Here is a 16,132-nt window from a genome sequence, read left to right as displayed (position 1 = left end):
TATTGAGCTCATCTTTGCATGAAAAGTTCCCTTGGTATCTCTAATTTTCTTGAAGAGATCTCTAGTCTTTCCCATTCTATTGTTTTCCTCTATTTCTTTGCACTGTTCACTGAGGAAGACTTTCTTATCTCTCCTCGCTATTCTTTGGAACTCTGCATTCAAATGGGTATATCTTTCCTTTTTGCCTTTGCTTTTTGCTTCTCTTCTTTTCACAGCTCTTTGTAAGGCCTCCTCAAACAGCCATTTTGCCTTTTTGCATTCCTTTTTCTTGGGGATGGTCTTGATCTCTGTCTCCTGTACAAGTAACTAACCTCCGTCCATAGTTCTGCAAGCACTCTGTCTATCAGATCTAGTCCCTTAAATCTACTTCTCACTTCCACTGTATAATCGTTCAGGATGTGATTTAGGTCATACTTGAATGGTCTAGTGGTTTTCCCTATTTTCTTCAATTTAAGTCTGAATTTGGTAATAAGGAGGTCATGATCTGAGCCACAGTCAGCTCCCGGTCTTGTTTTTGCTGACTGTACAGAGCTTTTCCATCTTCGGCTGCAAATAATGTAATCAATCTAATTTTGGTGTTGGCCATCTGGTGATGTCCATGTGTAGAGTCTTCTCTTGTGTTGTTGGAAGAGGGTGTTTGCTATGACCAGTGCATTCTCTTGGCGAAACTATTAGCCTTTGGCCTGCTTCATTCTGTACTCCATGGCCAAATTTGCCTGTTACTCCAGGTGTTTCTTGACTTCCTATTTTTGCATTCCAGTCCCCTATAATGAAAAGGACATCTTTTTTCATGATGGTGTGATCACTGACCTAGAGCCAGGCATCCTGGAATGTGAAGTCAGGTGGGCCTTAGGAAGCATCACTACGAACAAAGCTAGTGGAGGTGATGGAATTCCAATTGAGCTATTTCAAACCCTAAAACATGATGCTGTGAAAGTGCTGCACTCAATATGCCAGCAAATTTGGAAAACTCAGCAGTGGCCACAGGACTGGAAAAAGTCAGTTTTCATTCCAATCCCAAAGAAAGGCAATGCCAAAGAAGGCTCAAACTACTGCACAATCGCACTCATCTCACATGCTAGTAAAGTAATGCTCAAAATTCTCCAAGCCAGGCTTCAGTAATACATGAACCATGAACTTCCTGATGTTGGCTGGTTTTAGAAAAGGCAGAGGAACCAGAGATCAAATTGCCAACATCCACTGGATCACTGAAAAAGCAAGGGAGTTCCAGAAAAACATCTATTTCTGACTTTCATCTTTATTGACTATGCCAAAGCCTTTGACTGTGTGGATCACAATAAACTGTGGAAAATTTTGAAAGAGATGGGAATACCAGACCACCAAACCTGCCTCTTGAGAAACCTGTATGCAAGTCAGGAAGCAACAGTTAGAACTGGACATGGAACAACAGACTGGTTCCAAATAGTGAAAGGAGTATGTCAAGTCTGTATATTGTCACCCTGCTTATTTAACTTATATGCAGAGTACATCATGAGAGACCCTGGGCTGGAGGAAGCACAAGCTGGAATCAAGATTGCCAGGAGAAATATCAATAACCTCAGATATGCAGATGACCCTTATGGCAGAAAGTGAAGAAGAACTAAAGAGCCTCTTGATGAAAGTGAAAGAGGAGAGTGAAAAAGTTGGCTTAAAGCTCAACATTCAGAAAACTAAGATCATGGCATCCAGTCCCATCACTTCATGACAAATAGATGGGGAAACAGTGGAAACAGTGTCAGACTTTATTTGGGGGGCTTCAAAATCACCACAGATGGTGACTACAGCCATAAAATTAAGACACTTACTCCTTGGAAGAAAAGTTATTACCAACCTAGACAGCATATTAAAAAGCAGAAACATTACTTTGCCAACAAAGGTCCATCTAGTCAAGGCTATGGTTTTTCCAGTAGCATGTATAGATGTGAGAGTTGGATTATAAAGAAAGCTGAGCGTCAAAGAATTGATGCTTTTGAACTGTGGTGTTGGAGAAGACTCTTGAGAGTCCCTTGGACTGCAAGCAGATCCAACCAGTCCATCCTAAAGGAGATCAGTCCTGTATATTCATTGGAAGGACTGATGTTGAAGCTGAAACTCCAATTCTTTGGCCACCTGATGCAAAGAGTGGACTCATTTGAAAAGACCCTGATGCTGGGAAAGATTGAGGGCAGGAGGAGAAGGGGACGACAGAGGATGCGATGGTTGGATGGCATCACTGACTCAATGGACATGAGTTTGAGTAAACTCCGGGAGTTGGTGATGGACAGGGAGGCCTGGTGTGCTGCAGTCCATGGGTTGCAAAGAGTCGGACACGACTGAGTGACTGAACTGAACTGAATATTCATAACAGCCCTGTACCAGAAGTGTTATTATCTTCCCATTTTACAGATGAGAGAACTGAGGCACAGAGAGTAACCTGCCAAAGCAGCAAAGGTTGTGGACTTCCCTGGTGGTCCAGTGGTTCAGCCTGCCTGCCAAGGAAGGGGACAGGGTTCGGTCCCTGTTCTGGGCAGATCCCACATACCACAGGGCAACAAAGCCCTTGCACCACAACTACTGCAGCCCATGTTCTAGAGCCTGTGCTCTGCAACAACAGAACCCACTGCAATAAGAAGCCCACATGCTGCAACTCCAGAGTACTCCCCACTCACTGCAACTAGAGAAAGCCCACACACAGCAACAAAGACCCAGTGTAGCCAAAAATAAACACTTTTTTTAAAACCAACAAAGTAACACAGTTTGCAAGTAGCAAGGTAGGAGCTGCATGCAAGCTGCCTGACTGCAAAGACCATGGGCTTGGCCAGTCTGCTTTAATGCCTCTCATGGTAGGAGGGACATTAAGGACCAATTAAAAAGCTGGTCTTGCTTAGAATCAGAGGCAGTGGGCTAATAGCCAAGGTGAAGCTGAAACAGAGGACCCTCGGGAGTTCCCTGATGGTCTAGTAGTTAGATCTCAACTCTTTCACTGCTAGGACCCAGGTTCATCCCCTGGTTGAGGAATTGAGATCTTACAAGCCATACAGCACAGCCAAAAATGAATAAACAAACAGTGGACCCTCAACTCTGCTAAATTTGATCATCTCTTCCTTTCTCCAAGTCTTGATCTTCTCATCTTTCTCTCAGGAAGCCAAGCAGGATCTATGTTAATTTACTCAAAACCGCATGAAGAATAACCTCAGGTGCAGCCAAGGCTATGAAGCAACTTACATACCTATATACCTGTAAATTGGTACAACTGTTCTGGGGAAAAAATGGGCATTAGCTAGCAAAATGAAAGCTATACCTACCCTAATGACCTAGCAACTATTTCCTCAGGAACATAAACCTGGAGAAACTCTCCAACATACGTAACAGGAGACATATACAAGGATGGGCATGTCAAAAGAACCCTATTTGAAACAGCAAAAAAAAGTGGAAACAAACCACATGTCTGTTCAGAATAGAATGAAGACGTGAACAGAGTAATGAGTACGAGAGAGATTTTGGGGGTGATGGTGATGGTTGCAGAACTCTGGAAGCTTACTAATATTTATCAAAGTACACACTTACAAAGAGTGAATTTCATAGTACACATATTATACCTCATTAAAGCAGTTGTTTAAAAAGTCATACATTTCTCCAATAGAATATTATAAAGTAGTGAAAATGAATGAATTACAGCTAACTCAACAACCTAGAAGGATGTGAAATCATAGTACTTGAAAGGAGAAAATCACAAAAGAATATAAACAATAATTCCACTTAGAAAAACTCAAAAGCCTACACAGCTAAATACACTGATAAAAAAAAACATGTGGAAGAATTGTAAAGCAAGAAAATGAAAAATACAAATTCAGGATAGTGATCCCCTATGATAGGTGAGAGGCAAGAGGAAGGTTCTGGAGAGGGGCTCCCGGGGCTCAAATTTAATGGTACTGTTCTATTTATTAAACTAGGTAGTAGGTACATGCATTCATTGTTTTGTGATTATTTTATACCTTATATATATTTTTTATAAGCATTCTACTTTACAAGCGTATCTACTCAATATTTAAAAATAAAATTTTTAAAAAACGAAGCATGCAGTTTAAGTCCAGATTTTCCCTGCCATCTTTTAAAGTATAAATGATAATTTACATCAAAGGACTGAATCAGAAGCTCCCTGATCAGATACAGCTTGATGTTAGCAGCCCCACAAACAAACAAGTGGACACTGTGCTCACATATGAGGGTAAGGGGCACTGGGGAGGTGAGGATGGAGACCAGCCTGCCGGGCACAAAGCCTCAGCGAGAGCTCTGGGCGGCTCCTTGTGAGGAGGAGGCTTCGTTAGACTTCTTCCTCCCCCTAACGGCTGCTGGAGAGAAGCGCCAAGGACTTGGCACTCAGCTGGCTGCCCCTGGAGCACAGGACAGGAGCAGCTTAAGCTCTGACTGTCCTCCTCCCTACCCCAGCTCAAATCCCACTAGCTCTCCTGGAATCCCACCATCCTTACCTGGGCACTGTCCGTGCAGGAACTGCCAGAGTCCCACGGTGCCCGGCTGCTGGAGGGTCAGCTTCTCTGCTTGCAGGGCCACAGTCAGGTCCTCACCACGTACCTCAATCCCCAGAGACACCTCATGCACCTTCAGGACCAGAACTGAGACCTGTAACGGGAGACACGCTTAGCTGAGTCCCAAGCTGCCAGCTGAGAGCCCACCCTCTGCAGAGAAGAAAGTAGAACAGCTGACCAGGTGAAGACTGAGGTCTTCCCCACTGGGTGAGACCGAACTGTTGGCCTCTGGCGACCCCTGGCCATAACTATCCACAACAGGGTTCTCTTGAACACCAGCACTGTCCACAGCATTGGGAAGAGATCCTGGTGGAAGAGATTCTGGACCAGACTCTGCAAAAGAAAGATAACAAGAGTTGGAGAGTCAAAAAATTTTACTCAAATCCAATCTCTAGTGACAATTGTAAAAACAAAAAACTTATGACATTCATGAGAAAACTGGAAATTTCAAGACTAACTGGATATTTAATGAATTTAGGGAATTATTGTTAATTTTTTAAAGTGTGACAATGGTATTTGTTCATGTTGAAAAAAGCCTGTAAATGGAAGCAACCCAAGTGTCTATGGACCGAAAAACGGTTAAACAAAATGTGGTACAAATGGAAAATAAATACTAGCTTTAAAAAGGAAGGAAATTCTGACACATGCTACATACAACATAAATGAACCACAGAGACATCATGTTAAATGAAATAAGCCAGTCATGTACAATTCCATTTACGTGAGGTACCTAAAGTGGTCAAATTCATGGAGACAGAAAGTAGAATGGCGGTTGCTAGCGGCTGGTGGAAGAGGGAATGAGCAGTTATTGTTTAATGTGTATAGACTTTCAGTTTTGCAAGATGAAAAGGCTCTAGAGATAGATAGTGGGTGATGGTTGTACAATGATCTGAAGGTACTTGATGCTACTAAATTATAGTTAAAAATAATTACGATGGTAAATTTTATGTTATGTACATTTTACCATAATTTTAAAAACTTTTAATTTGGTTAAAAATCTGTATTTTCTAGAGATGTGTAATGAACATATTTATATATTTATGGATAAAATGATATGGTTGGGATTTGCTTCAAAGTAATATGGAAAGAAGGGAAGAGGGCAGAAGAATAAATGAAATAAGAATTGCCATGACATCTGGTCCCATCGCTTTATGGCAAATAGATGGGGAAACAGTGGAAACTGTGAGAGACTTTACTTTTTTGGGCTCCAAAATCACTGCAGATGGTGATTGCAGCCATGAAATTAAAAGACGCTGGCTCCTTGGAAGGAAAGTTATGATCAACCTGGACAGCATATTAAAAAGCAGAGACATTACTCTGCCAACAAAGGTCCGTCTAGTCAAAGCCATGGTTTTTCCAGTAGTCATGTATAGATGTGAGAGTTGGACTACAAAGAAAGCTGAATGCCGAAGAATTGATGCTTTTGAACTGTGGTGTTAGAGAAGACTCGAGAGTCCCTTGGACTGCAAGGAGATCCAACCAGTCCATCCTAAAGGAGATCAGTCCTGAATATTCACTGGAAGGACTGATGCTGAAGCTGAAACTCCAATACTGTGGCCACCCGATGCAAAGAACTGACTCATTGGAAAAGACCCTGATACTGGGAAAGATTGAAGGCAGGAGGAGAAGGGGACGACAAAGGATGAGCTGGTTGGATGGCATCACTGACTCAATGGACATGGGTTTGAGTAAACTCTGGGAATTGGTGATGGACAGGGAGGCCTGGTGTGCTGCAGTCCATGGGGTTACAAAGAGTCAGACATGACTGGGCGACTAAACTGAAATGAACTGGGACAGTAATAATAAAGATTTTGTCGAAAATCTGTCATATGGCAGTTGTGATCATGTTTGGAAATGGAAACCTTTCCAAATAAAAATAATTTTAAAAAAAACTGCCATGAGTTCTTAATATCCCAAGCTAGGTAATGGGTATATGAGGTTCATTATTTGATTCTATTTTTAAATATTTGGATTTTTCCACAAGAAATTAATAATAAAACAAACATGGATATGCCATCCAGTTTAAGAAACAGTATATTCTCTTTTTATTTTCATTTAGATACTCTTAAGTGACGATTTTACGCTTCCCTGGTTGCTCAGCGGTAAAGAATCCATCTGCAATGCAGGAGCCACAAGAGAACGCGAGTTCGATCCTTGAGTAGGGAAGATCCCCTGGAGGAGGGCATGGCAACCCACTCCAGTATTCTTGCCTAGAGAATCCCATGGACAGAGAGCCTGGTGGGCTACAGTCCATAGGGTTGCAAAGAGCTGGGCACAACTGAAGCGACTTAGCATGCACACAAGGGCCGATTTTAAAAGTTTTCATTTCGATAAGCTGAAAGAATTAGTCTAACTCCTAGTGGGGTTTAATCTAACTCCTGAAAGTTACTCATGTACTATAGACAAAAAGCTCCTGGTTATTTTCCAACAATGAAACACATAGTTAAGCAAAAGATAGGAAACACACACACACAGCATTGACACAGCCACAAAGTTAACCTACTGCCATCGCTCCACGGCTCTAAGACTAGCGCTCTCTTCTTTGAGTGTTGTTCTGTGATAAGGGTCAAATACCTATCAATAACCTAGAAGATGTGAGGATAAATTCAGACTCACAAATCCACGAAAACTTCGCTCTTCTTTGGCTTTGATTAAGAAAATGTCTGCTTCCTCAGAGCTCAGCCCCTTCTGCGTCCTGCTGGTCTGAATACAGGCACCAGAAGAGCCCTCTTGAGGCTCTACGACTCTGCCTGGCTCTGCGTCCACTTACCAGACTCCAAGAGCATCACGAAGCTCTCACTGCCGTCACTGTCCACTGAAATCCGGTCTTCAGGGCCACTGTTATCCAACGAGACGCCATCAAATGACTGCTGGGATACTGTCCTCTTCATGGAGAAAAATCGGAGTCGGGCAGCACCTCCACTTACGGGGGCTGCCGCCCCTTCATCTACCTTGGCCACGGGCTCCCTGTTTGAAAAACAAAAACAGAAACCACGAATGTGGCTTAGGAGGCACGTTGTTTCATTCCCTTGCAAAACCCACCCTTTTCAGCCCAGACAACTACTGTAAGCATAAACTTTGAGGTCAACTATTACCTTCTGTAGAAGGGGGTCACACCATTTTTCAACTGCTGGGCCTTTCTGAACCCTCCTATTCCAGCATTTCAAACTGCACAGGCAGTTATGTCAAATGTCAAGGTTATTCAGGATTATCCTATCTATAGCAGAGACCTACTACCTACAGCCCTGGTGCTTATGAGTTGTACCCAAAGCCATTACTCAAGCATTTACTGAGTAACTTCTGCATACAAAGCACCACACAAGACACAGGACAGTGGTGGCCAGTGACAAATAAGACACCCCCCCGTCCTCAAAAAATGTGTATTCTATCAGGAGACAGGGGACTATACACAAATAACATTACACGGTAATAAGTCACACACTGTAAGAGGGACAGGGATACAAGCCAAAGGCTAGCCAATGCCAAAAAAAGGGAAAGGATGAAAAGAAGGGGATCAGGAATGGCTCTGAGGAAAGAGATGATGTGTGAGGTGGTCCTTGAAAGACTGTGAAGGAGACAGCACAGAAGGCCTTCCGTGGGGAAGAATCAGCCTGAACAAAGTTGTTGCACCAGAAAACAAAAGGTACCTTGCAGACTAGCAAGCAGCGTAGCTCAGCTGGAGCACAGGCTTTGCTGGGGAAGAGCAACAGAAGTCAAAGTTAGAAGGTTTCTTTAAAGAAACTTGTAAAGACCTTTTGAGTCCACCCTCCTATGATACAGGTGAAGAAACTGACTCAGTTTCAGCTAAAGGTAGAATTAAGAAGAACCCAAGTCTCCTAACTTCTTGCTAAGTGCTCTTTTCACTTAACCACATGAGTTGCAGCCAGATCATAGGAAACCCTGGATAGAAGACAATGCATGAAAGTGCTCTGAAAACTATGACGTGTAGGAGAGAGATGAGAAATCTCTGTACTGTCCACTCAATATTGCTATGTTGCTAAAACTGCTCTAGAAAATAGTCTATTTTTTAAAAAATATAATGTGCCATATGGATATATCACAATAATTGATAATACCACACTAAGAAGTTCAAACTCAACTCAGAAAAAAGAGAAGGCCAGAAGGGTTTAGAATAGGGAAATAATAGGATTACACCTGTGTTTTAGGAAGTCTGACCTGCCTTTTTCAAATAAGCTAGAGATGGAAAGACATCCAACAAGAAAATCAACCAACAGTTTACTAAAATACTCCACCTGTGGGAGCAGACAGGAAAAACTGATGTGAGACTCCCTAGAGCCCTATACTCAGAGTCACCCTCCTAGGAGCATTAGTATCTAAAGGAGAATTTATTAAAAAGTAACTTCTCAGGCTTCATCTCAGACCTCCTGGAAGAGGAACTCTGAGGGTAGGGCTCAGCACTCTGTGTTTTAACAAGCCTCCAGATGATTCTGAAGTATGACTAAATTTAAAAGTATGGTCAGAACCTGACAAATGCCTGGAAAAGGCAGAGCTTGAATGAGCAGGAGAATGAGGCCACCCAAAAAATAAAGAAAAAAAGAGCTGGTCTGGGATAAGGAATTTAGTTTTACACATGTGAGGTTCAAGGCACCCCTGGAGAGCCATGTGGAACTATGTGCAGTAGATAGTTTTAAAGGAACAGCAGGGGAGGTAAGGAAATCAGGACTGAAAATAAGGACTCTTGCAGAAGTGAGTCAATGGACAAAATAACCAAGAGAAAAAGTACAGCTGACCCTTGAACATCACAGGTTTGAACTGCACAGGTCCACTTATATGTATTCTTTTCTCAACAGTACAGATTTTAGTACTACAGGGCTTCCCAGGTGGCTCAGTGGTAAAGAATCCACATGCAATGTAAGAGATGCAGGTTCAGTCCCTGAGTCAGGAAGATCCCCTGGAGAAGGAAATCGCAACCCACTCCAGCATTCTTGCCTGGGAAATCCCATGGACAGAGGCGCCTGGAGGGCTACAGTCCATGGGGTCGCAAAGAGCTGGGCATGCCTCAGTGACTGAGCATGCACACACAGGACTACATGGTCTACAGTTACCTGAATCTATGGATGCGCTGAAACCACAGATATGCAGGAACCATTCTACAGGTAAGGCCAACTACAAGTTACATGCAGATTTTCAACTGCACAGAGATTCAGTGCCCCTAACTCCCATATTGTTCAAGAGTTAACAAAATGTATTCAAAAATGCAAAGTGATCTAAATCTGAACGTTTGGCAAATTCATCTTAAATGAATGAAGAACCTTAAATTGTTTAAGGTTTAAAAGAACCTTTAAACAACTTAAAAGAACCTTAAAACGTTCATAGTGTGTGACCCGATAATTCCACTTCCTAGGTTTTATTCTAATAAAATCTTTATTCTAAAGATTTTATTGTATTCTAAAATAAAAGATTGAGATATGAATAAAGAGTCATGTTCACAAAAATAAGAACATTTAACACAGCATTGGTTTCACCAGAGAAAAAAGTAGAACCAGACTAAACAACCCCGCAAGCCTAGATTGTGAACTGGATGAATAAATTATGATGTATCTATTTGCAAGAATATAATAAACCAATTCACCAAAGAATTGATGCTTTTGAACTGTGGTGTTGGAGAAGACTCTTGAGAGTCCCTTGGACTGCAAGGAGATCAAACCAGTCAATCCTAAAGGAGATCAGTCCTGAAAATACATTGGAAGTACTAATGTTGAAGCTGAAGCTCCAATACTTTGGTCACCTGATGAGAAGAACTGACTCATTGGAAAAGAACCTGATGCCGGGAAAGACTGAAGGCAGGAGGAGAAGGGGACGACAGAGGATGAGATGGTTGGATGGCATCACCGACTTGATGGACATGAGTTTGAGCAACCTCCAGGAGTTGGTGAAAGACAGGAAAGCCTGGCGTGCTACAGTCCATGGGGTCACAAGGAGTCAGACACAACTGAGCAACAACAAAAATAGGGCAATTAAAAATTATATATTCAAGTACTTCATGAATGGGAATCTTAAACAAATTGAATAAAAGTGGGAATTTTCTATATTCTATAGAAATAACATAATCCTATTAAAAAATTTGTGCAAACACGTATAAGCATTCACATGGACACATAAATACATGTATAAAATCTGGAAGATTCAAAAGTCAATGAGGGCTAGCTCTGGATAGTGTCGGGCTTTCCAGGTCCAGCTAGTGGTGAAGAACCTGCCTGCCAGTGCAGAAGACATAAGAGACACAGGTTCAATCCCTGGGTGGGGAAGATCCCCTGAAGGAGGGCATGGCAACCCACTCCAGTATTATTGCCCGGAGAATCCCACGGACAGAGGAGCCTTTGCAGGTCACAGAGTCGACACGACTGCAGCAACTGAGCACGTAACGCACGCACTGGATAGTGTCATTACAGTGACTTTTATGTTTGCTTCTTCATTCTTTTATTTTCTACATATCCACAAAATGAACACAAATTATTTTGATAATTTTTCAGTGGGGTGGGCGCCATGCCATGTGGCATGTAGGATCTTAGTTCCCCAACCACAGACTGAACCCAGGCTCTTTATGGTGGAAACATGGAGTCTTAATCACTGGACCACCAAAGAAGACCCCATTTTTATAATTTAAAAAATAAAACGATGATAAAAGTGATCAGAATATGGATAGCCTAGTGCCTTGGAACAGTTACATTTATAGGATAAAAGGAAGAAGAGAGCAGCCAAGGAAAAAGATGACTACTTCAGAGAAGTGTGAGTAACTGCGCAGGGTTACAAACACTCAGGATGGACTGACTGGAAGGGCTGGAGTCCTGGAGAAAGAGGACTGAGAAAAGGCCGCCAGCCTGGGCAGTGGGGAAATCGGTGCTGGTGTTTGAACGAGTCCGTGTCACACACACCTTTCTTTTCTCCTTTCACCTCCCCTCTGTCCCCAGCCCTCGCCCATCTGCATTTGGTAAAGGCAGCACCTTTGGTGACTGGGAGTTCAGGCTCTCAATCCTCACCCCAACACTCACAAGCTGTGTGATCTTGAGTAAGTTTGTTACCTCTCTGAGCCTCAGTTTCCTCATCTGTAAAATGGGGAGTGATATTAGTTCCTTGCTTATAGGGTTCTTATAATTCATTGGGTTAATATTGTAATATTTAGGACAGTTTCTGACACATAGAAAGCAGTCAATAAATCTTGCCTAGTATTATTATATAATTTATCTTTTAAGCTTTCCTTCTCTTTCCTCCTAGGCTATCTTATAGGCCAAGCAGGAAGAAGCCCACTTGCAGGCTTTGCTTTGAGACCAGTTTAAGAAAATCCTCTTAAACAAAAGCTCTAAAGCCATTGATCTTCTCGGCAAAGATTTTCCATAGTTCTCATCATCCTTTCTGAAAGCACAGACACTCATGGAAAAAATCTATGCCTTCCCTCCCTTCCGACTGCATATTTCTGTGTTTTCTGCTCACTCCCTACTATAGCCCCAATGCCTAATGCAGGGCCTCGTGCACAGTAAGGGCTCAGAAAATATTTGTGACATGAATGGATGAAATTCTCCCCTCTTTATTACCCTGGCAGATATTGATAGGTGTACCAGAAAGAGCAAATCCAAAGCTCCAGCTTTTCAATGTATAAAAGACAGGATCCAGCTTTTCAATGTATAAAAGACAGGGCTCTGGTCTCTGAAGCCTCCATTTCCTCAGCTATAAATTGGGCTATGAACATCTGCAGCGAACTCCACAGACTATTGTGGGATTACATCAAACAAAATATTACCCAAGGGCCCACAGAAAAGAATAAAATATCATACTGGCATTATTATTCTGATATAGTATATCTGTATCAACAATAGGGAATCAGTGAAAGAGATAACTTGATGCTATGAAACAATAAATGTTGACTTGAAAATTGCCCAAGACCAGACTAAGATACATGGAGGCATGTGAAAATTCATGGGATTATGTTATTTTATTATAATTCTGGGTTCTTCCCCATCACAGGATTAGATGTAGTCCTGAAAATAAAATCTCTCTGACTGAAATACCTATTATCCTCTAAATACCTGAAAGTTCCTCTGCTGCTCTCCAGGCAACTCTGAAAACTAAAGCCTTTGCCACATTAACTAGCCCATTTTACACACACTCCTGGACTACAGGCGCTTCCCAGTCTACAAGTGTGCATGGCAGGAGGCCTGAGCCCCGTAGCCAAAGCTAGAAGGAAAAGATGAAGTGACTGAGGGAGGCAGAGAACCACTCACTTGGCTGGGGGCAGAGACAGCATCTTGTGCATGGTGGAGGTCATTCGGTCTCTGCCCAGACTGAAGGCATCCTTGGTCAGTGACATAGCTTCCTTGGTGAAGTCCATGGTGGCATGCAGTGCCTCCTTGGTGGCATCCTTGGTCATGTGAATAGCACTTGATAATTCTCCTTCTTTGTTCTTCAAGGGGATGAGCTCACCCTGTCCATTCAGACCAGAATCCCTGCTCCCTGGGGGCTTCAACGCAGCTGGTGAGTCAGATGCTTGGGCTCTGCTCGGTCTCTTGGCCTGTAAGGAATCAACTGCCTTGTGGCCCTTCCCTGCCTCCTGCTGGGCAAGAGAACCTGCACCCTGTACTTCTCCGTTGCTGTGGAGAGGCAATGGCCTGTCCTGGGATGCATCCAGATGTTCAATGCCACTGTCTTCCGGAACCTTCTCGGGGCTTGCTGGGCCCTGTTCTGAGGAGGCGTCAGACTTCAGCTCCCGGTCCTCTGAAGGAGACAGCTCTGAATCTATCAGGCTGGTAGTATCTGAACCCTCAGAGTCAGCCTCATCAGCCCCAGGGGGAGGATGCATGAGCAGAACCACCTCCGCGCTAGGAAAGAGGACACCAATGCAGGCTGTCTGGTCCTGCAGGGGAGCCCCAGTCATGGCCTCTGTATCCTTAGTCAGCTGCTCCTGAAGACCCTGAAGCACCTCCTTCAGGCGAAGGAGGGCCAGGTACTGGTAGTGGTCGAGCCGCAGGCAGATGTGCGCAGGGGAGTGCACGAGCATGTGCACGCCCGCCGTGTCCTCCAGCTCCATCAGAGGCCCGTTGCTGTCCACACCGCCGCTGCCTTCTTTTGGGATCTCCATGACTTCCAGAAGGCCTGACAGGCTTTTCAAATCATGCTCAGTCTTTGACCTCTGATGGGACACAGTGTCAGGGGCCAGGGCCTCAGAATGGACAGGACTGCCAAAGCTGGCGGACGGTTTCATTCTCCCTTCTGTGGCCATACGCAGCTTTCGTGCCTGTGCTTGTTGCCAGCGGAGGGGCAGGCAGGCCCAAATGGACAAGGGGAAGGCGGCCACAAAATTCAAGGTGTGGCCTTTGAAGTTCTCTGTTCCCTCAAAGTCCAAGGAGATCTGGGTGAAGTGGATGGACCAGAGGTCCTGGGAAGCTTTAAGCCTCTGAGGGGGGAGAACACTAGACTGAGAGAGGCAGGAATCCATCTGGAAGGCGTGATCCATAAAAAACATGTGCAGAAAGCTGAAGCCGCCTGGTACCTTGGGAAACTGAACATAACTGGAATGAAAGAACTCAGTAGCAGCAAAACCCCGGAAGAGACTCTGGAGGTCTGGACAGCTACAGTATGGAGCATGACGTGTATTGGTGGCAGTCATGCCTGATGCACAGAGGACAAGGGACTGGGGACGATGCAACACAGCCCGCTCTCTCTTCTCCAGTGGGAAGCTCACCTTCAGAGAGAAAATGAAACCCAGTTCAGAACGGCCAGCTGAGCATCTCTGCAACCCACCATTAACACACGCATGTCGGACCATTTGGGTTGTAAAACTGCTTTTCTTCTTTCTATCCAATGGGCAAAGCAGAACCTTGAATTACAGTCATGGTAAAAATGCAACTGTGGCTGCCAATAGGGAACAGAAATCCCACTCTCTACCTTACCTTCAACCAGAAGGCATCCAGGCGGATGTCCAGATGTTCATCTTTCTGGCTGGAACCTTCCAGCTTGTAGATAGCTTTGAACTGCTCCAAGCTGCGGTACAAATCCAGGCAGAAGAGGTTTCCCCAGAGTAAGCTGGCAGGATCCATAGTAAATGTCAGACCATTCACCTGAATGTAAAGATTGGGACAGGGAACTGGAAAGCAGAGAAAAAGAATTGCCGCAAATGAAGTAACTGCTTGAGTCTTACTTACCAGCTAATATTCATTTTATTATCAAGAGAGCAAAGGTATCGGACGTCGCTGGTGGTCCAGTGGTTAAGAGTCCACCTGCCAATGTAGGGGACTCAGGTTTGATCCCCAGTGCCAGAAGGTCCCACACGCCAGAGGGCAACTAAGCCCATGTGCCACAACTACTGAGCCGCGCACCCAGAACCTGTGCTCCGCAACGAGAGAAGCAACGACGAGAAGTCCCTGCACTGAAGCAGACAGCAGCCTCTGCTCGCCTAGAGGAAGCCCACACACCGCCACAGAGCCCAGCACAGCCAAAAATACATACATTTAAAAAAAGAGAGAGCCAAGGAATCTTCTGGGCAGAGTTTTCAACAAAAGTGTGCCACACTAACTCAAACACCTAAAACTCCTAACAGAATAGGAACGGAGACTCCGAGGCTGACTAATGTGAACAGGATGAGTTAGACGGGAGGAAATGACCAGGGCAGATGCTTACCTGGCAGCTCCTGATTATCAGGGAAGTAATACTCTGTGAACTCAATATGAATGGCAGAGACCTGAGTAGGGAGGTTGTGAAGATTCCGACTGCAGGACAGGAGTGTCGAAGGCTTCTTACTTGGCTGTCCAGCTGTTGAAACCTAGGCAACCACAAGTGGCTGTTAGCATCCGTACCACACCCCAAACAGAATTTCCAGCTTCCTCTGAGGTAGGATAAAGCTTCTATAATTAATTCTTCCAGTGTCTGTCACGGGGAATAGAGTGATTTTCACATGGATGCCAGGCATTCTCACACCTGACAAACACGATCTGTGAGTTCATCTTTCTCATGAAAGGTTTGTAGTGGGGTATTCAAAGGAATTATATCAGACCATTGTATCTACTGTGGGCAAGAATCCCTTAAAAGAAATGGAGTAGCCTTCATAGTTAACAAGAGTCCGAAATGCAGTAAGTAGGTACAATCTCAAAAACAACAGAATGATCTCTGTTCATTTCCAAGGCAAACCATTCAATATCACAGTAATTTAAGTCTATGCCAAAGAAGCTGAAGTTGAATGGTTCTATGAAGACCTACAAGACATTCTAGAACGAACACCAAAAATAGATGTCCTTTTCATCATAAGAGGACTAGAATACAAAAGTAGGAAGTCAATACTTGGAATAACAGGCAAGTTTGAGCCTTTTCATCATAACAGGCAAGTTTGAGCCTGGAGTACAGAATGAAGCAGTGCAAAGGCTAAGAGAGTTTTTCCAAGAGCATACACTGGTCATAGCAAACACCCTCTTCCAACAACACAAGAGAAGACTCTACACATGGACATCACCAGATGGTCAATACCAAAATCAGACTGATTATAGTCTTTGCAGCCGAAGATGAAGAAGCTCTATACACAGTCAGCAGAAACAAGACCAGGAGCTAACTGTGGCTCAGATCATGAACTCCTTATTGCCAAATTCAGACTTAAATTGAAG

General features: G+C 43.8%; 1 protein-coding gene across 1 annotated transcript in view; it reads right to left on the bottom strand.

Annotated features, from left to right (window-relative positions):
• BLTP3A (bridge-like lipid transfer protein family member 3A) overlaps positions 1 to 16,132 on the bottom strand; it is a 72,933-nt gene that overhangs the window by 6,450 nt on the left and 50,351 nt on the right. The window contains exons 12-17 of the mRNA XM_061399026.1: positions 15,159 to 15,300; positions 14,432 to 14,625; positions 12,767 to 14,223; positions 7,297 to 7,493; positions 4,705 to 4,859; positions 4,470 to 4,620 (exon numbers count right to left, since the gene is read on the bottom strand). Of these exons, the coding sequence (XP_061255010.1) occupies positions 4,470 to 4,620; positions 4,705 to 4,859; positions 7,297 to 7,493; positions 12,767 to 14,223; positions 14,432 to 14,625; positions 15,159 to 15,300 (2,296 nt within the window). The remainder of the gene's footprint in view (positions 1 to 4,469; positions 4,621 to 4,704; positions 4,860 to 7,296; positions 7,494 to 12,766; positions 14,224 to 14,431; positions 14,626 to 15,158; positions 15,301 to 16,132) is intronic.

This window comes from Bos javanicus, chromosome 23 (assembly GCF_032452875.1).
Source record: "Bos javanicus breed banteng chromosome 23, ARS-OSU_banteng_1.0, whole genome shotgun sequence".
NCBI classification, from domain to species: Eukaryota; Metazoa; Chordata; class Mammalia; order Artiodactyla; family Bovidae; genus Bos; species Bos javanicus.
This window is presented reverse-complemented; position numbering and strand designations above follow the sequence as displayed.